Source organism: Panthera onca, chromosome B4, assembly GCF_046562875.1.
Source record: "Panthera onca isolate mPanOnc1 chromosome B4, mPanOnc1 haplotype 2, whole genome shotgun sequence".
Taxonomy (NCBI): Eukaryota; Metazoa; Chordata; class Mammalia; order Carnivora; family Felidae; genus Panthera; species Panthera onca.
Window position 1 is genome coordinate 117,261,221 of NC_138345.1, and position 27,220 is coordinate 117,288,440.

The window sequence follows — 27,220 nt, forward strand, 5'->3', positions numbered from 1 at the left end:
TAGAAAAATTAAATAAATCTAAGAAAGCAAAAAAAAGAAAATAAAAATAAAAGTTGAAATTAAATAATGGTTTCAAAATCATTTAATTGGTAACTACTAGAACTAGTTCTTTGAAGATAAGAATAAATTAGTCAAATTGCCAGCCACCGTAATAAGAGAAAGTGAAATACAAGTAATCCACAGAGGTAATAATCATACATTTGGAAGCAGTTAAACAACCATTAGATAATAGCATATACAATTTAATATGAATAAATTAGAAATTTCTAATTGAAAATGATGATAATCTGGAATTTTTAAAATAAGAATTGATTGAAATAGTAAAAAATTGAATAGTTCAGATTTTTTTAGGCTACTTCTTTCATATTTTAAAGGAACAGATAATTTTTACTTTACATAAAGCTATTTCAGCACATGGGTTTAAAGTTTCCTACTAAATTTATCACACCAGTCTCTGATAGCAGCTTTATAAAAAGAATTTTAAAAATAGTCAATTCTAAATCAGTAGTATATAGAAACAAAAATTCGTAAAGTACTAGCTTATAAATTCAGCATTGAAAATGTAGATCTTATTCTCAATATAAATATAGTAGGAAATCTGCAAATGTAATTATTACTGGTAGTCAAAGGAACCTTTAGCATATGCTAAAAAGTCATGTGGTGAAATTCAACAACCATTCCTGGCAAATTAGGTGTAGAAGAATATTTTCTGTTCAAATTAGCTTTTTAACAAGAAAACATTCCTTCTATCATTTAACATTGTTGTGAAAGTTCTTGCCAGAGCATTAAATAAGAAATAGAATTTAAGATTAGAATTCATGTGATTATCACAAAATAGGGTCTCCAAAATGTTTGTCAAATGAATTCTTCAGTGAAGTATTCTGAAAAGGAGATAAAGTGATTGCTATTTGCAAATAATTATTTTTTAAAACTTAAGCTAATTAACCAGTAACTATCAGAACTAATTAGAGAATTCCATAGGATAGCTAGATGCAAAGCCAATAGCTCTCCTATATCAACTAGACAGTATAATGGAAAAATGATCCCATTTCTTTGAAGCACGGGATTAAATTTATCAGGATTTGTGAGGAGACTTAGGCTAATAAAAGAAGATCAAACATTTTCACTAAGGGATATTTTTAAAAATGACTTGAATAAATGGAGAGACATAGTACATTACTTGATGGGCAGATGGACTACTTTAATTTCTATTATCTTCAAATTAATTTATTGGTTTAATGTAATTCTAATAAAATTCATTTTATGGAATGACCTAGAATAATGAAATATATTTGAAAAATAAAAAAGAGCAAAAGAGAGATTTGTATTATCAGATAAAGTATAACAGAGTTCTGTTTTTGAAATTATAGGCAGGCAGGCATTGGGATTCAATGTTTTTAGTCAGAAACAGGTGTTGATATAAGTAATTAAAATAATGAATAAGCCATGAAATCAAAGATCAATAACACTACATAAAAATTTAAAAATCCCATTTTTCATAACATACCATAAACAAAATAAAAAGCTAGGAGGAAGCATTCTTTGAAGAGGTCAGGAAGTGGGAGGAGTTTAATTGATTCAGTGGGTGAGAATTCTGCAGAGCATGGAGGCGAATGTTGAGAAAATTGGAAGATGGCAAGTGTATATCCATGACCTTCTCTCCTTCCTGTATCTTTCTGCAGTAACAGAAACCAGGTCAAGCATTCTGGAGGGTGGGTGAGGCAGGGGATAGAGAAGAGACCAACCTGCTTGGAAAATAGCAGGCAATCAGTCTCCAGATGCAAGTTGCACAGGGTGGTTCCCCAAGTCCCCAGTGGTCACTGGTCCAAGCTTCCTAGTTGATGGAGACAAAACATTTGCCAAAATGAATGCCAACCAACTGGGGGACTCTTGGAACTGCTGCAGCTGGGCTGGAGTCCCAACCAACCATAGGATCCAGGATCATCTTCATTAAAATTGAAATAAGTGGCCAACAGCCATTGGGACCAAGGTGAATTTGAAACCCCAACTCCTGTAACTAGTCATCCAGACTCACCCAGTCATTTCATTAGCCTTCCATTTCATTAGCCTTACATTTTATTCAATTTAAGTTTTTGGATCCCGTTTATCATGTGATAGCAGGGTTTTGCTGGAATTAGCAAATACCTACCCAAAGAAATATAAATTTTAGAAAATATAGAAATTTCAGGGACAGTAGATGATAAGTATCAATAGAAGGAGGGATAATGAGAGACTTCACAGTGCTGGAAGGCCTGGATTACCTTAGGGGCCCATGGCAGATTGAAAAAATGAGGTTAAGAACTTCTACAAGTCATTGGAGGAGGGGATAAGTTTTCATAGTCATATAAAATGCCTAGCACCTGTTGGTATTCAGAACATGATAGCAGCTAAGAGCCTTGACATGATGGAACCAAAGAGACTGAAATCTGTTGGTAGCAAGATAGCTTGTCCAGGGAAACTCTTATGTAGTTATCTTTTCAGTTTTAAAGGGATGTGTTCATGTTGTTTTATTTTCAGTTCAATTCTGTTTCTTCTATGTCATACATAAGCTCTCATCACATGTTATGGTATGAATTACATTTTGCTCTTTCGAAAGGGCAGTTATTCCTTGATGATCAGGAATATCACAGTCTAATTTATGCATGAGACACAAACAGTTTTGGACATTCTTCTCATACGATTTCAGTGACAACATTCATTAAAGATTTATTGCTTTGGGATAATTTTGTAAATTCTTACAGATCCTTTTAACTGACTTTTTATTTTTGTATTAGGAGGAATGAATCCCTACTTGGAATTAAAAGAACAAAATATAAAGACAATATTTTGTGTAAAAAGACAGGCAAACCTTTGAAGAAGTTCAAAGCTGTAGTAATGGAGATTGGAAGAGTAAGACTTTTGAATTTTAAGTTAATGAAATTAAGAGATTCATGTGTCTAGAAATGATTGGCTGCATTGTATTTATTATAATATGAAATAGGGGTGCGTGGGTAGCTCAATTGGTTAAGTGCCCAATTCTTCTTTTGGCTTAGATTGTGATCTCATCGTTATGAGATCAAGCCCTGCATTGGGCTCCATGCTGGGTATGGAGCCTACTTAAGATTCTTTCTCTCTCCTTTTCCCTCTGTCCCTCCCCTGCTCTCTCTTTCTTAGGAGAAAAAAAAAAAGAAACAGTAGGAAATACCAATAAACAATATTATTATTATATAATACATTATAATTCTTAAGTTACCATGTGGATATTTTTAAAAAAAATTTTTATGCTTATTTATTTTTGACAGAGAGAGAGAGAGAGAGAGAGAGCATGAGAGGGGGAGGGGCAGAGAGAGAGGGAGACACAGAAGCTCAAGCAGGCTCCAGGCTCTGAGCTGTCAGCACAGAGCCCGACGCGGGGCTCGAACTCACAGGCTGTGAGATCATGACCTGAGCCAAAGTCGGATGCTCAACTGACTGAGCCACCCAGGCGCCCCCCATGTGGATATTTTTAAATTTTTTTAATGTTTCTTTATTTTTGAGAGAGAGACAGAATGTGAGCAGGAGAGGGGCAGAGAGAGGGAGACACAGAATCCAAAGCAGGCTCCAGGCTCTGAGCTGTCAGTACAGAGTCCGACATGGGGGTCGAACTCATAAGCCGTGAGATCATGACCTGAGCTGAAGTTGGACAATTAACCAACTGAGCCAGCTAGGCTCCTCTCCATGTGGATATTTTTATAGTCATATATTGTTTTGTTTCTTTTGATAGTCATTTTAATTGAAAGTTATAAAGATATCACTGTATTTCATTGTCAAGAGATAAACATTAGAGTATGAATAAATTATAATATTGTGTTCATAGTTTAGATTTAATTTGTAACATTTTTGTTATCTCCTATATTAAGACTATAGAAATGATGCCAACAAAAAGAAGTAAAAGAAAGGAAACTCTAAGAGAATTTTTTTCTAAAAATCCATCTATTGCTGAAATGATGGAACATGAAAGGTATTAACTGATTAATTAATTCCATAAATGTTTACTATGTGGTTGGCATTATTTTGGGCGTTGGGGATACACTGGTAGACTAGATAGATAAGATCACGGCCCTTGGGGAACTTACATGTTAATGATAGGAACACATTAAATAAGTGAACACACAAATAAACAAGACAATTTAACATTCTGATAAGTTTTATAAAATAAATGAACAGGATGATATGCCTAGAGTAACTGGCCTTGGGTGGAGGTAGTAGTTTAGGTAGGGTGGTCAAGAACCTGATTGGTAAATTACTTTTAATTATTAGTGGGCCTGATGTTCTTGTTCATAAAACTGAAACCATAAAATTTATCATGATGAAATGTTTAGCATCTATTTTTATGAGTATGAACTTATGATTCTTATATATTCTTTATATATCGTACCATCATTATATATATATAATGTCCTTCTTTATTTAGTAATTTGGATCTTAAGAGCAACATATGCATAATAGAACCACTCTCACTTTGTTTTTGTTGGTATTTGCCTACTATCTGTTTGACTGTTCCTTTATTTTCTTTATTTAAATTATGACATTTTTGGGGCACCTGGGAGGCTAGGTCAGTTGAGTGTCCAACTTTGGCTCAGGTCATGATCTCACGGCTTGTGAGTTCGAGCCCCATGTCGGACTCTGCTGACAGTTCAGAGCCTGGAACCTTTTCGGATTCTGTGTCTTTCTCTCTCTCTCTGCCCCTCCCCCACTCACATTCTGTCTCTGTCTCTCAAAAATATATAAACATTAAACAAAAATTTAAATTATGACATTTTTAATGCTATAAATGCTTACATTAAGAAAAAAAGTGCAAGGAAACAACTTAACATTATACCACAAGGAACTAAAAAAGAAGAAACTTTACTGAAATTTAGTAGAGGAAAGAAATAACAAAGAAAAGTCATAAATAAATAAAATAGAGACCAGAATAACAATAACATAACATTGAAAGTAATGACCAGTTTTTCCAAACAATAAACAAAATTGGCAATGCTTTAACTACATTAACTAAGAAAAAAAAAATTCAAAAACCAAAATGAGAAATGGAAGAGAAAACAATAGAACAAATAACTACAAAAAATGCATAATGTGATAACAGATTACTATAAGCAATTGTATACTAACAAATCAGATAACTTGGAAAAAAACCCCAGATAATTCCTAAAAAAAAAAAAACAAGTTACCAAAACTCTGAATCATGAATCTTGAATCTAAGAAGTAAGAAATATTCTTAGCCCAACAACAAGAATGAAAATTGAATTAAGAATAAAAAATATCCCGGAACAGAAAAGCCCAATACTACTTGGTTTCATTGCTAAGTTCTACCAAACATTAAAAAAAAATAAGTAATGACAATCTTTATCAAAATCTTACAAATAATGGAATAGGAGGAACACATTCAAAATCATTCCATGAGGCCAGTACTACCCTAATACCAAAGCAGGGTAAAAACAAAAAAAGAACAAAAAAGTCTAGCTTGTCTGATACAAGTATCGCTACTCCAACTTTCTTTTGACATCCATTTTCATGATAGATGTTTCTCCGCCATCACTTTTAATCTGCAGGTGTCTTTAGGTCTAAAGTGAGTGTCGTATAGGCAGCCTATAGATGGGTCTTTAGTCCATTTACAATCAAAGTAATTATTGGTAGGTATGTATTTAGTGCCATTTTATTACTTGTTTTGTTATTGTCTCTGGAGATTTTCTGTTTCCTTTTTCGTCTTTGTCACTTTTGGTCTTTCTTTCCCTCTCAGAGAGTCCCCTTTAATATTTCTTACAGGGCTGGTTTAGTGGTCATGAACTCCTTTAGTTTTTGTTTGTCTGAGAAACTCTTTATTTCTCCTTCTATTCTGAATGATAGCCTTGCTGGATAGAGTATTCTTGGCTGCAGAGTTTTCCCGCTTGGCACTTTAAATATATCATGCCACTCCCTTCTGACTTGCCAACTTTCTGTTGAGAAATCTCCAGCTAGCCTTAGGGGTTTTCCCTTGTAAGTTAAGGACTTCTTTTATCCTTTTAAGATTTTTTAAGATTTTAAAGATTTTTTTAAAAGATTTTTAAAGATTTTTTTCTTTTTTCTGCTTTTAAGATTTTTTTCTTTATCACTATATTTTTGCAAATGTAATTGTAATATGTCTTGGTGTTGGACTGCTTTTGTTGATTTCAGTGGGAGTTATCTGTGCCTCCTGGATCTGGATGTCTCTTCCTTCTTCAGATTAGGAAGTTTTCTGTTATTTCTTAGAATAATTTTCTGCCTGCCTTTCTCTTTCTCCTTCTTCTGAGACTCCTATAATATGAATGTTATTACATTTTATGGAGTCACTGAGTTCCCTAAATCTATTCTCATGTTGCATAGTTCTTCTTTCTCTCTTTGTTCAACTTCATTATTTTCCATTATTTTATATTGTAGGTCACTAATTCATTCCTCTGCTTTTCCAACCTGCTGTTCCTTGTGTCAAACTTGTTTCCAATCTCGTTTATTGTATTCTTCATCTCTCACTGATTCCGTTTTAACTCTATCTCTGTTAAGGGTCTCACTGATGATTTCTTTTCTGAAGCCCAGTGAGTATCCTTAATGACTGTTGCTCGAAACTCTCCATCAGGCAGTGGTAATATCATAGCCAATGAGGTTTATCTAAGATGCAATTATTGCTAATTGAAAAGTTTCCCAATACCCCACTAACATGACTTGAAATATGACATATTTTAGATGAGCATAGAAAATAATATAACAAAAAACATGTACAGTTTTTTATATGCAGTTTAAAATATAAAACTTTCAAACACAGTTGAAAGTCTCATGCATCCTTTTTGGAATGCATTTTTGTCCCTTGTAAAAACCAGAAGTAATACTAACCAAAATTGTCATTTATCATGCTTATCACAAGTGACTTAATACTTCAATTGAATGTTTTTTTAAAATGTTTATTCATTTTTGAAAGACAGAGAGAGACAGAGTATAAGCAGGGGTGGGGCAGAGAGAGAGGGGGGACACAGTATCTGAAGCAGGCTCCAGGCTGTCAGCACAGAACTCACAAACTGCGAGATCATGACCTGAGCCAAAGTCAGATGCTTAACCAACTGAGCTACCCAGGCACCCCATTTATACTTCAACTGAATACGTATATACTCCTAAATAATGTGTAGTACTTTCTTACAATTTCCTTTGCCATTTTGCTCCTTTCCCTCAATATTACATTTTTGAGATTTTTAATGTTGATTATATATGTCTAGTTACTCATTTTACTACTGTAGAGTATTCCATTGCATGAATAAATAAAAATTTATTTATTTAGTATCCTGTAAATGGATATTTAAATTGTTTCCCAAGCTTTCCCTGATGTAAACAGTAGTGCAAAGGTCATTCTTGTACAAAGCTCTTGTATGCAAATGTTGAGAGTTTCTGGGGTAAATACATAGGAGTACAGTTCCCAAGATATGAACATCTTTCACATTACTAGATATTGCTAAGTTGCTCTTAAATTTTCATCAGTGGTGTGTCAAGTTTCCAGTATTCAATGTCTTTACCAACAGTTGGTGTTATTATCACATTTTCAAATTTTTGTGGATTGTTGAATTGTGAAAATTTATCTCATTGTTATTTTCATTTTAATTTCTTTGTTTACTAATGAGAGTAGGAGTCTTTTCATGTTTTAATTAGATCCTGGGGTTTTTTGTTCTCAGGGCTGCTTGTTTAGATCCTTTGTACATTTAAAAACTTGTTGTTTTCTCATTTATTTTTAGAAATTTGGATACTAATGCTTTTCTCAGTTTTTGGCTTATCTATTTACATGTTAAAAGTTTTCTTTTTTCTTATTTTAAAATGTTTATTTATTTATTGAAACAGAGAAAGAGAGACAGAGACAGAGACTATGAGTGTGAGCTGGGGAGGGGCAGAGAGAGCGAGTAGGAGAGAATTGCAGGCTTTGTGCACATCAGTGCAGAGCTTGATGTGGGGCTTGCTCTCACAAACTGTGAGATCATGACCTGAACTGAAATCAAGAGTTGGATGCTTAACAGACTGACCCACCAGGCATCCTAAAAGTTTTCTTTTTTAAATCAAAAGTTATAATTGTTGATGGAGTCAAATGTGTCAACATTTCTCTTTATTGTTTTTGAACAAGGTAGTAAAGGTATTTTCACTGTGAATTTAAATTTTAGATTTTCACATTTAGAAGTTTCATCTAACTGTAATTTATTTTTGTGAATCGTGAAAGGAAGAATCTCCTTCCCCATCTTTTGTAGTTTTGGTACAGGTACCCAAGTGTCTAGTCTCATTTATTGAGTAGTTGTTATTAGCCATTTATTGAATAGTCTATTCTGCCATCACTGTCACTTTTGTCATTTAGCAAGTTTTCATGTATGTAGTTTTGAGCTCTCTTTTCTATCCTTTAGTCTGTTTATCTATTCATGGGCCAATATCACAATATTGAAGAAGTCTTGGATATTCTTCCACAGAGTAGTTTGGAATAGCTTGTCAAGTAATACAAAAAACTCATGATATTGATAGAGATAGGTTTGAATATATAGATGGGTTTGGGAATTTTTTTCTCCCAATATTGATTTTTTCTATTAGTATACAGATCATGTACCTAGGTCTTATTTAATATATTTCAGTAAATTTTTATGATATTTTCTACAAAGACGCCATACATCTTTCATTAGCTATGTCAGATAAATGCTTTTTGGTATTAGTGTAAACAGTGTTTTAAAATTACATTTCTGAATGCTTTTATTCTTTTGTATAGGAATATAATTTGATTTGTAAACAACTGTCTTCAATACTACTTGATAATTTATTCATAGATGTAGGCTTTCTGTGTGGACAATCATATTGTGAACAAATAAAGTTTTACTTATATATAGATGACAAATAAACACATAAAAAGATGATCAATATCATTAGCCATTAGAGAAACACAAATTAAAGCCACAGATATCATTAAAACCTATTTTAATGGCAAAAATAAAAAACAGTGATAACACTAAATACTGGCAATCATGAGGAAAACCTAGGTCATTAATACACTGCTGGTGGGAATGTAAAAAGATTCAGCCACTCTGGAAAACACTATGGGATTTCTTATAAAACTAAACATATGTTTACCATACAACCTCAGGCCTCATCAAAATTTAAAACTTTTGCTTAGTAAAAGACTCTATGAAAAGGATGAAAGGACAAGCTATACACTTGGGATGAAGTATTTGCAAAGCTCGTCTCCAAGAAAGACCTTATATCTGGAATATATAAAGACCTCTCAAAATTCAAAAGAATAATAAAAATAAACAGTCCAATTAGAAAATGATCAAAAGACACTTAAAAATAAAATCTTAAAAAAAGAAAAGGAAATGAGCAAAAGACCTGAACCAACATTTCACTAAGAGTATATACAGATGTGGGATGCTTACCTCATTTAATTTTGGTAGTATTTTAGCAGAAATTGACAACTTCATTCTAAATTTAGGAGAAAAAAAGGTCACGGGTAACCAACAACTGGAAAATGCTTATTTTTTAGAGGATTTTTTAAAAAAAAACATTTATTTTTTAAAGCACATATAGAACATTTACAGTATTGGCTATAAGGCAAGTCTCAATAAATTTCAAACATTGTACTCATACAAACCACATTACTATAATCAGACACAGTAGAGACCAATTTTTGAAAAGATAGAGTAAAAATGATTCTATGCATTTAAAAAACTTAAATAGTCATTTAGAAGTAATTCCTGGGGGAAAATGGAAATTACATTGTTAATTTAAGAATACAAAAAAAAAAAAACCATGTTGGAAATTTGGTAGGGATTGCTTTGAATCAGAAAGCATGATCATTGAAGACTAACACATTTCCTTCTAATCACTATTTTAGCTGTATCTTCCAATTTTTAGTATATGGTAGTGTTTTTATTCTCACTTAGTTCTATATAGTTTAAAATTATCCTTATAATTTTTATTTTCTGTGAAAATAGAAAGTGTCTTGCACATCTTTGCTTTGGTTAATTCCTAGGTATTTTTTTAAGTTACTAGAAATATCTTTTTAGAATTTCATTTTTAATTGTTTGTTGCTGATATGTAGAAATAGAATTTTTTTTTTATATTGACTTTGTCTTCCATGGGCTTAATACATTTGCTGATTAATTGTAATACTTTATCTGTAGTTTATTTTGGGTTTCATAAATATATAATCATATTGTCTATGATTGACAACTGTTTTATTCCTTTATTTTCAATCCTTGTACTCTCCCTGCCCCCACTGCCTTTTTCTTGCTTATTGTTCTCACTAAGCCTGCTATTTCAATGCTGAAAGAAATGGTATTAGTGGGCATCTTTGTCTGATTCTGTTTCAGAGTAAAAGCTTTCAAGCTTTCAACATTTTGTTAAGAATGGTATTTGTGGTAGGTTTATTTTTTGTGAATACCCTTTATCAAATTAACATCATTATTTATTTTGAGTCTCAAATTGTTCCAAATTTGGCCAGCAGGAGCCCTTTCAGCCTGGCTCCTTAATCTTTTTGACGTGTCCCCATCATGTTTTTGAGCTTCCTCTGATTTACCACAAGATGTTCATCTTGTACTTTCCTGCCCCAGTCCTGGAGCCAGTTGATTCCTTTTAATGGCTCCTGATGTATCTGTGCTTCTAGGCCCTTTCAGCAGAAGGAACTGGGAAATATACATGTCCACCTAACTAGACCTATGTATCTGTCTAAAACTATAAATTCACACTGATAGGTCCAGTTTCAGTTCCACGCTACAGGATGTTTTCCAGTGTTCTCTCTTTTCCTAATTGTAACTCTTTTTTATGATGGTATGAATCCTGAATCCTATTTCCACTGGTGACAATGTATTAACTCATTTGCTAAAGCTCGAATACACAGCTGACAGTGTCTGGATTCTCTAATGTTTTCCTATTTCGGGTTTCCATCTCCTTCCTCTTATGGTTCCATGTCGCTGAGTGTTTATGCTGACTGTCCTTCCTGAGCTTCCTCTCTGGCTGCTGGGTCTGCTCATATCTGTGGCTCATAGAGACACAGAGCCGGTTGTGGAGTGCCCTTAATGTTAGGAACTGCTCACGTGGTAAAAGAAGAAGCATTCTGTACCCTCTGGGCTGGCTCTGCCTCTCTTCCAAGCCATTGGAGTGTGTTCTTACCTTGACAAGGTACATAGAGGAAGACTCCCCTCTTCTCTTGCTGGACTCTCTCACCCTCAGTGCAGGGAAGATGCAGCCAGTCCTGTCAAACTCTCCTAGACATTTTGAGGAGACTTGATTTCCTCATACAGGAACAAGATTGATTTTTATTTTGGAAATTAGATTTTTATTTTGAAGGTAGAGTTATTTAAAACATTCCCATTTGTTTGGAAACCAAATAATATCACTAAGACATCCAAACAACACAAGAAGCTCAAAAAAAAACCACCCTTAGATTAAAAGGAAATCATTAACAAAATACAAAATATTTAGCACTGAATGATAATGTAAATACTACCTGTTAAAAGATTGTTTCCTTCCTTCCTTTCTCCATGAAAATGTCTGTGCCTCTGGTGCAGCAACATATCTACCTACCTTCCTTCCTTCCATCCAGCTTCTTTATTTTTTTCATGTGTGTGTGCATGTGTGTGTGTTGTGTCAGATTCAGGCACAACATCTATTAAACTGAACAAGACACTTTCACTTACCAACTGAGAATTTTTTCCCTTTCTTCAGTATAAATCAGATAGAATGGCACTGATCACTGGGGCAGCAATGTTGTCAACATTAAAAAAAAGAGGGGCGCCTGGGTGGCTCAGTAGGTTAGACATCCGACTTGGGCTCAGGTCATGATATACAGCTTGCGAGTTCGAGCCCCGTGTTGGACTGTGTGCTGACAGCTTGGAGCCTGGAGCTTGCTTCGGATTCTGTGTCTCCCTCTTTCTCTGCTCCCACCCCACTTGCTCTCTCTCTCTCTCTCTCAAAAATGAATAAACATTAAAATATATTTAATTTTATTTTTTAATTTTTAAAAATTTACATCCAAATTAGTTAGCATATAGTGCAACAATGATTTCAGGAGTAGATTCCTTAGTGCCCCTTACCCATTTAGCCCATCCCCCCTCCCACCACCCCTCCAGTAACCCTCAGTTTGTCCTCCATATTTATGAATCTCTTCTGTTTTGTCCCCTCCCTGTTTTTATATTACTTTTGTTTCCCTTTGTTGAACCCTTATGTTCAGATAGAGAAGTACTTTGAAGTCATGCCATATAAACGATTATGCAACTATAAAAATAGTTGGGACTACTTTGAGATTTTGATAGGAATAATTTTAAAAAATTGAATATATGTTATGTTTACGATATGAACTGTTAGCTACATTTTGAAATATTAGTTTTTTCCAGAGCATATTGAATATGGATTTATGAAGTCATTTTGTTTATAGTTGGTTGACATTTTATTTCTGCTGTAGTCTAGTTGTGGAAAAAATTTTGCTCCATTTTTTTTTCCTTAAGGAACAATACAGAGATTTTCTTGTTTAATATTGAAGTTAGGCGATGAATATGAACATTGTCTTATAATTTAATTGTCTAATCTCAGTAGCCTTTCAGTTATGGAAAAGAAAAGCCATTTGGTTTGAGCTTAGGACATCGGCATCAGAAAGAATGGAAGGCAATATGTAGTGTCTTCATCCTTCTTGTTTATCTTTGTGCCTTCTCTGCTGCCCTATTTCACATTATTAGCTCTAAGGAAATGATGGCTAAGCCAGAAAAATTTGCATAAGGGCAATCAAATGACTTCTTGATGTATTTTGTACAAATTGGAATCATTCTTCGTTATTTAGTATCTGGAAGTTTGTGTAATTTCAAAATATGTTTCTCCCTTGGCAGAAATAAGAGAACTGATGTTAGAAAACTTGCCTATCGATCCCTGGTGGAGAACTTGAATCCTATCATATTAAATTTTGTGAAAAGGAAGAGGTTCCATCAACTATTTCTTGAGGAGATGCCCTGGAGAGCTCAGATGAACCTATATCTGGCAAGTGCACACTTCTCCCTGCTTTTAACGAAACTAGCGGAACGAACGAAGATGAAATTTGGCACTTCACACACAGTGGTCAGGTATAGAATGATATCAGTGAATGAAACTCTTTTAATCTTGTGAACATGAATTTTATTTGTATGTTCAGGGCTCCAATGTAGATAATACTTTACAGAGGTTGACAGAGTGCTTCTCTCTTTACTGATCATTGGTATATTATTTAATTTCTTGTCTCAGGATCTTTCCTAAACAAGTCCTGGATATAAGCACTTGGGAAGTACTAATCTGCCTGTAGCTTGTATATATTTGTCAGTATAGCTTTCAGTAAAGGAGAAAGCATAATTTCAAGAGAAATTTAATATTAAGTGTATAACTGTAGCTATTAGTAGGTGTTATTAGGTGAATCTCTGTTTCATTTTGAAGTATATTTTAAGCCTCTATAAGCACAGATAGTATTTTCTCATAAATGTAAACTTCCTATTATTAATTCAAGATGCTGTTGAGTTCTTGAGTGTCTTTGGCTAAAGTGTTAACAAAGATAAAAATAGAAGATGCATACATAATATGTAATACTATGTCATAATTAAAAAGATGAGTAGAGTCTGTCATTCAAAAAGTACTACTAAGCACTTGTTAGATTCAAAGTACTGAGACAGATGCAATGGGCATGCAAAGATGAGCAGGACACACAAGGTAGAGTCTGGTCGGGCAGCTCTCAAGTGTTAACGAATAATTATAAATAATGGTAGAAGGTGAAGTATGCACAAAGTCTTCTTTGTTCCTGGGAAAGAGGCTTTCCTCTGACCTGAAACTGACAGGAAAGGTTGCATGGAGCGGGGCCACTTGGCCTGGTTCATGATGGATAGGCAAGACAGTCAGAGAAAGAAGTATTCCAGGTAGTTGGAAGAACGTGAGTCAGAGCCCAGGTAGGAAACACAAGATGAGAACCCCAAGTGGTCTGACCAGAATCTACAGCAAATTAAAGGGAGTGGTGTGAAACAATTTAAAAAATAGGTCAGTACCAGATCATAGAGGGTCTTAACTGTCTATTAAATTGGAGCTTCAATTTATATACAGTGGGAGATTATTAAGGATTTTTACGCAGGGCTATGGTAAAAAAATTTCTCTGGCAGCAACGTACCAAATGGATTGGAAGAAGGAAAGACTGTGACAGACTGTAAAAGGGTATTTTTTTAAGTTTATTTATTTATTTATTTTGAGAGAGAGAGAGAGAGAGAGAGAGAGCATGTGAGCCAGTGGGGGAGGGGCAGAGAGAGAGGGTATGAGTACTTCATAGCATAGCAATTAGACAATGACCAAATTTGTATCAGAGTAACTTGGTGCTAAATTCAATTTTACTAAAACCATGAAAACATACTCCGTATTTATGAATCTATGTATTTTTGTATGTATGTATGTGTGTATGGTGGAGGATTGTTTACTGTGTAGACCTTATTTTAAAAAAATAGTATTGATCATGGACACATTGCTTTATATAGTAAGCATCTTCATTGAGTTTTGCTTAAATCAGGTTAATTTAACATAAATTATTATTTCAGAGCCCTTAGAGTAAGTATAGATCATCATTCCCATTTTCAAGGGCCCTTTCAGGGAAATAGATATTGATGTTAAAATCCCTAAGAGCAAAGTTACATTGTATAGCTTTAAAATTTAATGGGAAATTTTTTGGCTTTGGTTAAGTGCCAGAATGTTATGATCCAAAATTGGGGAGCATTAACTCACAAATATTTTAAAAATTAAAGTAGATTGTATTTGATGGATTCAATTCAGTTTTATATATATATATATAACATATATATGTATATATAAATATATATACATGTATTATTTATATATTATATATATATGTATATGTACATATATATATATTTTTTTTCTTAATGATATTTTCCTCCTGCAGTTTCCGATCATGTGATCCTAATATGTTCTCACTATATAATTCTGGAACAGTATTACCAACAGTGAAATTGACTTTAGAAAACTATAAAGCAATACTTGATTTCCTTCATACAGCTAAAAAAAGAAAGGCCAACTTACCATCAGGTAAAATAAATAAATATGTTATATACTGTCAAATTGCCTCTAGGTTTTTATTCACTGATGCAACACATTCATGCACACACACACACACACACACACACACACACACAAACACACCCCACAGACACACAGGGGTGCACACATTGTTTTCCAATGACCTGGGGTTTTAACTGAGTTGTGATATTTTGTAGGAGGTTCTTATTTGCTCAATTTTAAAAATTTTTCTGTATTTTTATGGATTCATAATATGTATTTGGAAATATATATGTTATGTTCTGACCTAAACCAATTTGGCTGTTCACCAAATAGAATGTTCTTTTTAAATGTTGGTAGCCTCCGATTGTTAAGATAGGTGAGGTCTTGCTCTCAGGTGTTATATTTTAGAGGAAGTAAATTTCAGGAGAAATTCCACCAAACATACTGATGCAAGCAGGCATGAAACACTCACATAGCTGTTTTATAGTACTGATTTTGTACTCAGGGCAGTCCACTCTTGCCTTAGGATCTCCGACTCACACCTTCCATGACAGCTTACTCCAAGATGAGCGCAATACTATTCATCTGAATGGCAGGATCAGCCAGTATTGTCATCTGCCCAGGTGACAGGAGACTCACCCTGGGAGGTGGAAAAATGCAGATGAACAGGGCTCTTGATCTGGGTGCTGCAAGTGATGACACTATTCCTAAACAATCACCTATCCTGAATACCACTCACTTCATAAATAAAGATTTATTTCTGGTATCTTCATGCTAATACAGACCTTCTTGTGTAGATTTTTACTAATGGTATTTTAAGTATTATGTACTTATTGCTGATCAAGATACTTCATATGCTGGGTAGCTGCCCCAGGAGTGTTGATTTATATTTGAGGTACTTGACATGCTTTCTGATTTCTTCTAGGGTATAGATGAGATTTAACTGGTACCTTCATGTTATACTATGAATATTGAGGTATTTGAAAGTAAATTCCCTCGACATAGAGTCTGAGTTTTATAAGTAGATTATAATATACAGCTCCTTGAGTTTTTATGCCTAAGACCTCCCATGGAATCCACAATAGAATATTCCACTATTGAGACTTCTTTTTTTTAAGTTTATTTATTTACTTTGAGAGAGAGAGAGCATGCGGGAGTAAGTGAAGGGTAGAGAGAGAATCCCAAGCAGACTCCGTGCTGTCAGCATAGAGTCTGAAGTGGGGTTTGATCTCATGAACTGTGAAATCATGACCTGAGCCCCAAATCAAGAGTTGGATGCTTAACCAGGGTACTTGGGTGGCTCAGTCAGTTAAGCATCTGACTTCAGCTCAGGTCATGATCTCGCAGTTTGTGAGTTTGATCACCAAGTTGGGCTCTGTGCTGACAGCTAGGAGCCTGGAACCTGCTTCAGATTCTGTGTCTCTGTCTTTCTCTGCCCCTACCCTGCTCATGCTCTGTCTCTGTCTCTCTCTCTCTCTCTCAAAAATAAACATTAAAAAAAAGTTGGATGCTTAACCGACTGAGCCACCCAGGTGTCCTGAGATTTGTTCTTTAATGCAGAGTTTTAAAAGAAGGTTTGTAGTAGGAGAAATTTGTGTCTTTATACCCCATCCACAGGATAAGGAGTGGACATGGTTGCTGCACTGCCCAACTCCAGGGGATGCTACTTGCCATGTGTTCTGGGAATGGACTGTATAGGGGAAAATTAAGGAACCGTGGGATCCTGTTATTGGCTCCTCAGAAAACATGACACTCCTGCCTCTGCATTGTTCCTTTGGCCATCACCCTTGCCCAGAATGTGCTTCCTCATAGTCTTCCCGCATAGCTAAACCATGTCTGCCCTTAAAGACCTAATCTAAGAGCCTCCTTCTCTAGAAACTTTTCTTGGTTCACTGTGTCCATGATAATCTTGTGCTTCCTCCAAATTTATATAGCATTTCTTACCTTAATTACTGATTTGATGTTTATCACCTATGTCTTCTGGAACTTTCTGTTTTCAATAATGTTATACTTTATTTTTGTATTGTAGATGCTGAGGAATTTTCCACATTTATTAATTCCAGAATGAGTGGTGAAAACGTGTCAAAGACACAAACAGTTTATGACTCAGACTCTCAGTCAGGTCTTAGTACTAAAGAAAAGGATCGAGCAGCAAATTTGGGTCTATTGGATCATTTTATGAAAATCTTTTTATATTGCAGGAGAGCAATGGTAAGGTGTTCTTTCTAATTTGCTAATGTAATAGACATGAATCTCAGGGCATCAGTTTGGGCACGTAAGATATATTGTATTAGTTTACTTACGATCCATAATTTTAGTTTCAACTTTGAGACCAAATTTGCTGAGTTTCATGTCAGTCATTTTTGAGGTTTGCCTGCCATAGTGCTGAGGATTTACACGTTGTCAAGTTGTCAGTGACAGGGGTGAGCTGCTTTAGTCATCATTTATCCATTGGTTCAGAGCTGAGATAGCCTTTGTCCTTGTCTACATAATCTCCATGAATATTCAGATATTCCTGTGCCAGTTTCTTGCCATATTTGGTACATGGCCTCTGGTGACACCAGTTGTTCCTCTCTGGAGTCTTGCTGCCGCCTAGAACACCATAGACCCCTTTATTCTCTCTAGCACAGGAAACACTCTTTCTAGGCTACAGGAAAGCCCTACTCTTGGCCCTGATGCCTCACTTCTACAGGCCAATTGTGTCTTCTCTCAAATACTTTTCTCTTTTTTTTCTTAAATATTAAATGATGCATTATTAAATTCAGAATTGGAATCATTAGCCATAAAGAAGTTAGTTTCCTTTTTCTCATAGCAGGAATAGCATATACTTCAAACCTCTCAAGAATTGAGGGGAAATCTATCCTTTCTGGAATACTTGAGTTCCCATTTTGTCTGTGGAGAGGGTGATTTCTTAAAAAATGTGAAGTAAGCCCACATCAGCCCCCTTGACCACAAGCATTGCATCTTATCCTTTCCACCAGCTTCAGGGTCCTGGAAGGTCTGGGTCCTGCTCTCTTCTGGAACTCAGTTCATCTTGAGTTTGTTCAGTCCAGTCTCCTCTTTGTGATCTTGACAGCATTGAGCTTGCTTGACCCTTCCTCATCCCTCAGGTTCATCCTCCATCCTTTGCACTTGCTGCTCCCTTGGTTTCAAATGTTCTCCTCCTCCCAACACCCCTACTCTCACCTTCACATGATTTGTTCAACTCAACATTCAAGTCTCTGCTCATGTCACCTCCTTAAGCAAACCTGACTACTCCATCTAAAAGGACATATCCTCCCATGCTTGTCAAATCCTGACCCATTTCTGCATTATTTTTCTTTACAATACTTATTATTCCCTGAAATTACATTTTTGTCTACTTATCTAGTCTCAGCCTCCCCTAAGAAACTGAAGTAGCACAAGGGCAGACCCAGTTACTCTTGCTCACTGCCACATTCCCAGAGCCCAGAACAATGGGAATGTTGGAGTCAGACTCCTGGTGTGCAAATCCTAGCTGACCACTTAGCAGATCATGACCTTGGTCAAGTTAGCTCCATGCCTCTGTTTCCTTATCTCTAAATTAAGTAGAATACTAGTATATACTTATTTCATAGGAGCTATTGATAGAATTAACTGAGATAATGATGTAAATGACACATAACAAATGGTGTTATTTTTATTATTGACATTATTTTTGCAGAAAGATGAAGTTGTTCAGAGATCTCTAACTTTTGAAACTTTGGGATCTTTTGAATGTTGTGGTTTGTCTTAGGTTCTTGCTCATCGTGGAGGCTATTGGACTCTGCTTCAGAATAGCTGTAGGACCTTTTGGAACTTTACTCAGGAGCTACAGATACTTCTTAAACAAGCAGTGGATCTGTATAAAACATTTCCTGTTAGCCAGGATGGTTTCCTCTGTACCTGTGTTTTGCCATTCTATTTGGGAGCAGAATTACTTATTGACATGTTAATAGAACTGCAAAATACCAATTCTATTAAGGTAAGGGTATTTGGGTAATTATTTTTATTGTACTCAAATAATTTTTACCATGCAGCTTGGAATAAATGGAAGTTAATGTTTTCCTTGCGTTCTTACTTGGCTTTTCTATAATTCATTTGCTTCTCATTATTTTGTTCACAATGCACAGCATATACTGATGTTAATTACAAATATCTTAGCCTGAAATTTCAATTTTTTAAAGGAAAGAGAAAGTGACACTTACTGAGCTTCAACTTCTGCATAAGCTGTAATGCATTTAATCCTCATAGCAACTTTTTTTGTCAGAGAAAAAGCCTCCAAGTGAGATCAAATAGCTTGTCAGTTTCTCTTTACTTTACTGCTTTATCTTTCCTTGTTCTATTATGCCAGATCTCATAGAATTTGCAGCAATTTAAAATCTACACCCTGTGGTTTAAAGCATGAAAATGAAATGGAAAAAATGGACACCTAATATATATGAAAACAATAGCATGAAAGACTGAGAGTAAATAAAGTTAAACTGTCATTTTTGTTTACATTTTATATAAATATAAAGTGGTACAATATTAACTCTATGTAGAAGGTGATAAGTTAAGGATGCATTTAATAATCCTTAGAGTAACTACCAAAAAAGAGATAAAGAGATATAGCTAAAAATCAATTGCAGTGAAATGAAAGACTAAACAGTGGTCAATTAATTAAAGAAGGCAGCAAAAAAGAGACAGAGGAACAAAAATATGTGGGCCAAACAGAAAGCAAGTAGAAAATAATAAATCTAACCCAATTATATCAATAACTATATTAAATGTAAGTGGTTTAAACACCCTAGTCAAAAGGCAGAGATTGTTGGATAAAAACAAAGACATGTATAGTTGACCACAGGAGAAGTACTCTGAATGTAAAGAAATTGATTGAAAATAAGACAGTGGAAAGAGATATTACCGTGAATGCAGTAAGTATAAAAAAACTTGTAAGACTTCATAATATTAGAGAGAATAACCTTTAAATCAAGGAGTATTTTGACAGATAATGAGAGACATTTCATAATGAGAAGAGGCTCAATTAATTAGGAAGACACACTAATCATAAATGTATATGTTCCTAATAACAGATATTAAAAGTATACTTGAAGAGCTTCCAGGTTGGTGAAAGCGTTGATGTATTAGGCACTTGTAGCCTGACTCCATGGGGACAGGGCATGGAAGCTCCTTATCCGGGACTCTTCCAGTCTGGGTACCTCTTTCATTTGGCTGTTCCTGAGTTGTATCTTTTATAATAAAACTGTAATCCCAAGTATAGTGTTTTAAGTGAGTGCTAGCCAATTATTGAACCCGAGGGGGTTATGGAAACCCCTAAATTTATAGCTTGTTAGTCAGAAGTGCAGGCATCCTGAGACTTGTGGCTAACATCTGAAGTAAGGACAGTTTTGTGGAGGACTGATTCTGTAAATGTAGGGAGTCTGACCTCAGTTCTGGGTAGGTAGTTAGTGTAAGAATTGAAGTGCAACCCACATGTAGGTGGATTGGAAACAGAGCATAAGTGCACGTGGTGTGCTTACCAAGGTGGATCATATGCAGAGTAAAAAACTAAGTCATATTAAAGTTTAAAAGGCTAAAATCTTAAAAGAGTATGTTCTCTGACCATTACCTTATGAATAGATTAATAAAAATTAGGAAGAAAACTCTCCTAAGTATCTGGAAATTAAACCACACAGTTCTACATAATCCCTGGGTCAAAGAAAAAAACAAAAGAGAAATTTAAAAATATTTCAAACTGATGGTAACGTATCAAATTTTGTGGGATGCAAATAAACTGGTGCTTAGAGGGAACTTAATAACTTTAGCCGTTTAATAGAAAAGGAGAAAGATATAACATCAGTTATCTAAGTGTGCACTTATAGGAGCTTGAAAAATAAGAGCAAATTAAATCCAAAGTAAGTAAAAAAGACAAATGAAATAAGAAATGAAAAGATAAGAGCAGAAATAAATTAGATATAAAACAAAACAAAATTAATAAAGTTAATAAATTGATCCTTTGAAAAGAGTATTAAAATTGGCAGAATCCTAGGATTAAATTGAAGAACAAAAGTGAAGAACAAAAGGAAAGAAAAGCATAAATTACTGACAAGAGTGATGAAAGAGGGATATAACTACAGATCCTATAGATATTAAAAGAAAAATGAGAGAATATTATTATCCACTTTTACTAATGGATTTGATAACTTAGATAAAATGAACATGTTTATTGGAAAGCAGAACTTAACAAATCTGATACAAGAAGCAATAGAAAAATTGAATTGCCCTAAATATATTAAACAAACAATTTATAATTAGGAACTTTGAGATAAAGAAAACTCCATGCACAGAATATTTTGCTGTAGAATTCTAGCAAACATATAAGGACAAAATAATAAATCATATAGCAAATTTTTTTTAGCGACAAAGCCAGCTTAACACTGACAGGTATTTCAAAAAGAAATGAATGAACCACATCACCCATGAACATAGACACAAAAATCCTTAATTAAATATTATCAGATCAATCCCAATAATATATAAAATATGCAAATGAGGTATATAATATGTACAGTTATACAAATGATGATCAAGTAGGTTTATCCCAGAAATGTAAGGTTAACATTTAAAGATCAATCAAGGTGATTCACCACATTAATAGGATAAAGGAGACAAATTATATGGCTATTGAAATGGATACAGCAAAAGCATTTACAAAATTTGATATTGCTTTTATCACCAGCCCCCTCCCCTTGAGTGCTGCTCCAGCTGCACTGCTCTTTTTCTGAACTCTGGGTTCCTGCTAAGCCAGGGATGCTGTCCTCTTTCTCTGCTCACCATCATGAGCCAGACCTCATCAGCCATGATGACATATTCTCTGACATCTACAGGATTCAGGAGGTTGCGAATGGGCTGTTCCTGGAGGTGAAGGGGAAGATGGTCAGTAGGACAGAAGGTATCATTGATGGAAATGTACTCTGCTGAAGGCCCCCAAGGTGAAGGTCCTGAAAACACAGTAATCGTTGACATTGATATTGTCAGGAACCATTACTTAGCAGAAAAGAAGCTTCGCAAACAAAGCCTACAAAAAATACATCGTAGATAATAGGAAATCAGTGTAAGGCAAACTTGAAGAACAGAGACTGGAAAGTGTAAAACCTTTTATAACAGAGGCTGCAGACAAATCAAACACATCTTTGCTAATTTCAAAAACTACTGGTTCCTTACTGGTGAAAACATGAATCCAGATGGCAAGGTTCCTCTGCTGGGCTACCGTGAGGATGATGTGACCCCATATATGATTTTCTTTAAGGATGGTTTAGAAATGAAAAAATGTTAACAAGATGGCAGTTACTTTGGATCCATCATCCATCATCATAACTGGCTGCTGCTTTTCACCCATCCACACAACACCAGGACTTAAACAATTGGGTGATGTCATCTTGATCTCTTCATTTATTTTGATGTTGATTTATTTGGAGTGGGGTCATTTTTCTTAAAGAAAAAAACATATCATGTAGGTTGCCTAAAAACAAAATGCATTTAAACTTACTTGAGAGAATATCTCTTACTTAATGTGTGTTTAAACGAAGTGTCTTCTCAGCCTAAATCCAGCAGAAGAAGAGAAATAATAAAGATCAGAGAAGAAATAAGCAATATAGAATCTAAAAACACTGTAGAGCAGATCAACGAAACCAAGAGTTGGTTTTTTGAAAAAATAGACCCAAATAGATAAAATTATGAATGAAAATGGAATTATTACAACCAATCCCTCAGAGATGCAAGCAATTATCAGGGAATACTATGAAAAATTATATGCCAACAAACTGGACAACCTGGAAGAAATGGACAAATTCCTAAACACCCACACGCTTCCAAAACTCAATCAGGAGGAAATAGAAAGCTTGAACAGACCCATAACCAGTGAAGAAATTGAATCAGTCATCAAAAATCTCCCAACAAACAAGAGTCCAGGACCAGATGGCTTCCCAGGGGAGTTCTACCAGACGTTTAAAGCAGAGATAGTACCTATCCTTCTCAAGCTATTCCAAAAAATAGAAAGGGAAGGAAAACTTCCAGACTCATTCTATGAAGCCAGTATTACTTTGATTCCTAAACCAGACAGAGACCCAGTAAAAAAAGAGAACTACAGGCCAATATCCCTGATGAATATGGATGCAAAAATTCTCAATAAGATACTAGCAAATCGAATTCAACAGCATATAAAAAGAATTATTCACCATGATCAAGTGGGATTCATTCCTGGGATGCAGGGCTGGTTCAACATTCGCAAATCGATCAACGTGATACATCACATTAACAAAAAAAAAGAGAAGAACCATATGATCCTGTCAATCGATGCAGAAAAGGCCTTTGACAAAATCCAGCACCCTTTCTTAATAAAAACCCTTGAGAAAGTCGGGATAGAAGGAACATACTTAAAGATCATAAAGGCCATTTATGAAAAGCCGACAGCTAACATCATCCTCAATGGGGAAAAACTGAGAGCTTTTTCCCTGAGATCAGGAACACGACAGGGATGTCCACTCTCACCGCTGTTGTTTAACATAGTGTTGGAAGTTCTAGCATCAGCAATCAGACAACAAAAGGAAGTCAAAGGCATCAAAGTTGGCCAAGATGAAGTTAAGCTTTCACTTTTTGCAGATGACATGATATTATACATGGAAAATCCGATAGACTCCACCAGAAGTCTGCTAGAACTGATACATGAATTTAGCAAAGTTGCAGGATACAAAATCAATGTCCAGAAATCAGTTGCATTCTTATACACTAATAATGAAGCAACAGAAAGACAAATAAAGAAACTGATCCCATTCACAATTGCACCAAGAAGCATAAAATACCTAGGAATAAATCTAACCAAAGATGTAAAAGATCTGTATGCTGAAAACTATAGAAAGCTTATGAAGGTAATTGAAGAAGATATAAAGAAATGGAAAGACATTCCCTGCTCATGGATTGGAAGAATAAATATTGTCAAAATGTCAATACTACCCAAAGCTATCTACACATTCAATGCAATCCCAATCAAAATTGCACCAACATTCTTCTCGAAACTAGAACAAGCAATCCTAAAATTCATATGGAACCACAAAAGGCCCCGAATAGCCAAAGTAATTTTGAAGAAGAAGACCAAAGCAGGAGGCATCACAATCCCGGACTTTAGCCTCTACTACAAAGCTGTCATCATCAAGACAGCATGGTATTGGCACAAAAACAGACACATAGACCAATGGAATAGAATAGAAACCCCAGAACTAGACCCACAAACGTATGGCCAACTAGTCTTTGACAAAGCAGGAAAGAATATCCAATGGAAAAAAGACAGTCTCTTTAACAAATGGTGCTGGGAGAACTGGACAGCAACATGCAGAAGATTGAAACTAGACCACTTTCTCACACCATTCACAAAAATAAACTCAAAATGGATAAAGGAACTGAATGTGAGACAGGAAACCATCCAAACCCTAGAGGAGAAAGCAGGAAAAGACCTCTCTGACCTCAGCCATAGCAATTTCTTACTTGACACATCCCCAAAGGCAAGGGAATTAAAAGCAAAAATGAACTACTGGGACCTTATGAAGACAAAAAGCTTCTGCACTGCAAAGGAAACAACCAACAAGACTAAAAGGCAACCAACGGGATAGGAAAAGATATTTGCAAATGACATATCGGACAAAGGGCTAGTATCCAAAATCTATAAAGAGCTCACCAAACTCGACACCCGAAAAACAAATAACCCATTGAAGAAATGGGCAGAAAACATGAATAGACACTTCTCTAAAGAAGACATCCAGATGGCCAAGAGGCACATGAAAAGATGCTCAACGTCACTCCTCATCAGGGAAATACAAATCAAAACCACACTCAGATATCCCCTCACGCCAGTCAGAGTGGCCAAAATGAATGAATCAGGAGACTATAGATGCTGGAGAGGATGTGGAGAAACGGGAACCCTCTTGCACTGTTGGTGGGAATGCAAATTGGTGCAGCCACTCTGGAAAACAGTGTGGAGGTTCCTCAAAAAATTAAAAATAGATCTACCCTATGACCCAGCAATAGCATTGCTAGGAATTTACCCAAGGGATACAGGAGTACTGATGCATAGGGGCACTTGTACCCCAATGTTTATAGCAGCACTCTCAACAATAGCCAAATTATGGAAAGAGCCTAAATGTCCATCACCTGATGAATGGATAAAGAAATTGTGGTTTATATACACAATGGAGTACTACGTGGCAATGAGAAAGAATGAAATATGGCCCTTTGTAGCAACATGGATGGAACTGGAGAGTGTTATGCTAAGTGAAATAAGCCATACAGAGAAAGACAGGTACCATATGGTTTCACTCTTATGTGGATCCTGAGAAACTTAACAGAAACCCATGGGGAAGGAAAAATAAAAGAGGTTAGAGTGGAAGAGAGCCAAAGCATAAGAGACTCTTAAAAACTGAGAACAAACTGAGGGTTGATGGGGGGGTGGGAGGGAGGGGAGAGTGGGTGATGGGTATTGAGGAGGGCACCTTTTGGGATGAGCACTGGGTGTTGTATGGAAACCAATTTGACAATAAACTTCATATATTGAAAAAAAATAAACTAAGTGTCTCCTAGTGTTCTTAGAAAGATAGAGCCTGGCTGTAGACTACTACTAGAAAGCATAAGACTATGTTCAGATAACTTCTACAGGGAAAACTACTTTTGGGACTGATAAATGAAAACAAAAAACAAAAAACAAGAATTATAAGTCTTAATTCTAAGTTGAAATAAAGGAAAAGACCATATACATAGAGCACTAAATGTGAAGTGGATCATTATACATTTTATTACCTCAAAACAGAAGTAGTTAACTCTGGAAGAGATTATCAAAAGAATAATAAGAGACTAACACAGTTGGAAGCAAAACAAAAACAATGTCACTGATGTTAGAGACTCTCAGGAAACTAAGAATACCTGATAAAAATTAGTATCTACTGTTAACATCATACTTAATGGTGAAATTATTGTGTGTTTCCCTCAAAGACTGGGAAAAAGTAAGGACGTCTGCTCATACCACTTTTGTTCAATATCATGCCAGATATCCTGACAAGTGCAATAGGGCAGATAAAGAAACAAAAGACATGCAGATTAGAAAGGAACACTATGAATTTTTATATAGAAAATTCCAACTCTTCAGGCCTCTAAAAAGCAACTACTAGAACTAATAAAATAACAGCCCATAAAGTCAGTATAATAAAAATAAATTGTATTTCTTTGTATGAGTAGAAAGCAACTAGGAAATGAAATTTTAAAAATACCATTCAAAATATCAAATATCTAAGAATATATCTAATGAAATTTGTGTAAGATTTTTACACTGAAAATTATAAAACACTGCAAAAAAAAAAAATAAAAGAAGACCTAAATATACACAGAGATGTGTCATGTTCATGAACGAAAAGACTTAATACTGCTAGGATATCATTTACTTCCAATTTGGTCTATCGATTCAGTAAAATCCCAATGAAAATTCCAACAGACATTTTTTTGGGGGGTGCAAATTGACAGTTCATTTTAAAATTTATAAGCAAATGCAAAGAAAAGTGAATGGCCAAGAAAATCTTTAAAAAGAACAAATTTAGGGGTGCCTGGATGGCTCAGTCAGTTAAACATCCTACTGTTGGTTTTTGCTCGGGTCATGATCTCAAGGTTTGTGAGTTTGAGCCCCACGTTGGGCTCTGTGCTGACAGTGTGGAGCCTGATTAGGATATTCTCTCTCTCTCTCTCTCTCTCTCTCTCTCTCTCTCTCTCTCTCTCCCTCCTCTCTCTCTCTCTCTCTCTCTCTCTCTTTCTCCCTCTCTCTGCCCTTCCACATGCATGCATGTGTGCTCTTTCTCTCTCTCTCAAAATAAGTGAATAAAAATTTAAAGAAAATAAATAACAAGAACAAATTTGAGAACTCATTACCTGACTTCAAGGCTTATCAATGCTGTAGCAATTAGGAGAGCATGATATTGGCATAAAGAGAGAAACATATCAATGGAATAAATAGAGAATCTTAAAAATAGACTCATACATATGGTCAATATTTTACAAAGGTGCCAAAGCAATTCAAAGGACTCAAAAAAGAAGTGACAAATCTCAGCACCCAGATGTGTTCTTTAAAAACTGTTTCCCACCAAAAGAAACAGGACTCCTTGGT

The 27,220-nt window shown here is 35.2% G+C and overlaps 1 protein-coding gene and 1 pseudogene across 4 annotated transcripts in view; both read left to right on the top strand.

The window, feature by feature from the left end:
* CFAP54 (cilia and flagella associated protein 54) overlaps positions 1 to 27,220 on the top strand; it is a 295,014-nt gene that overhangs the window by 130,000 nt on the left and 137,794 nt on the right. For all 4 annotated transcript variants that reach the window (XR_013556674.2, XM_078449575.2, XM_078449576.2 and 1 more), the window contains 6 exons: positions 2,775 to 2,889; positions 3,879 to 3,979; positions 12,858 to 13,088; positions 14,930 to 15,072; positions 17,075 to 17,256; positions 18,800 to 19,027. Coding sequence is in view for 3 of the 4 variants with exons in the window: in XM_078449575.2 (XP_078305701.2) it covers positions 2,775 to 2,889; positions 3,879 to 3,979; positions 12,858 to 13,088; positions 14,930 to 15,072; positions 17,075 to 17,256; positions 18,800 to 19,027 (1,000 nt within the window). In the remaining variant the exon portion in view is untranslated. The remainder of the gene's footprint in view (positions 1 to 2,774; positions 2,890 to 3,878; positions 3,980 to 12,857; positions 13,089 to 14,929; positions 15,073 to 17,074; positions 17,257 to 18,799; positions 19,028 to 27,220) is intronic.
* On the top strand, positions 20,976 to 22,803 carry LOC132693918 (translationally-controlled tumor protein-like; annotated as a pseudogene).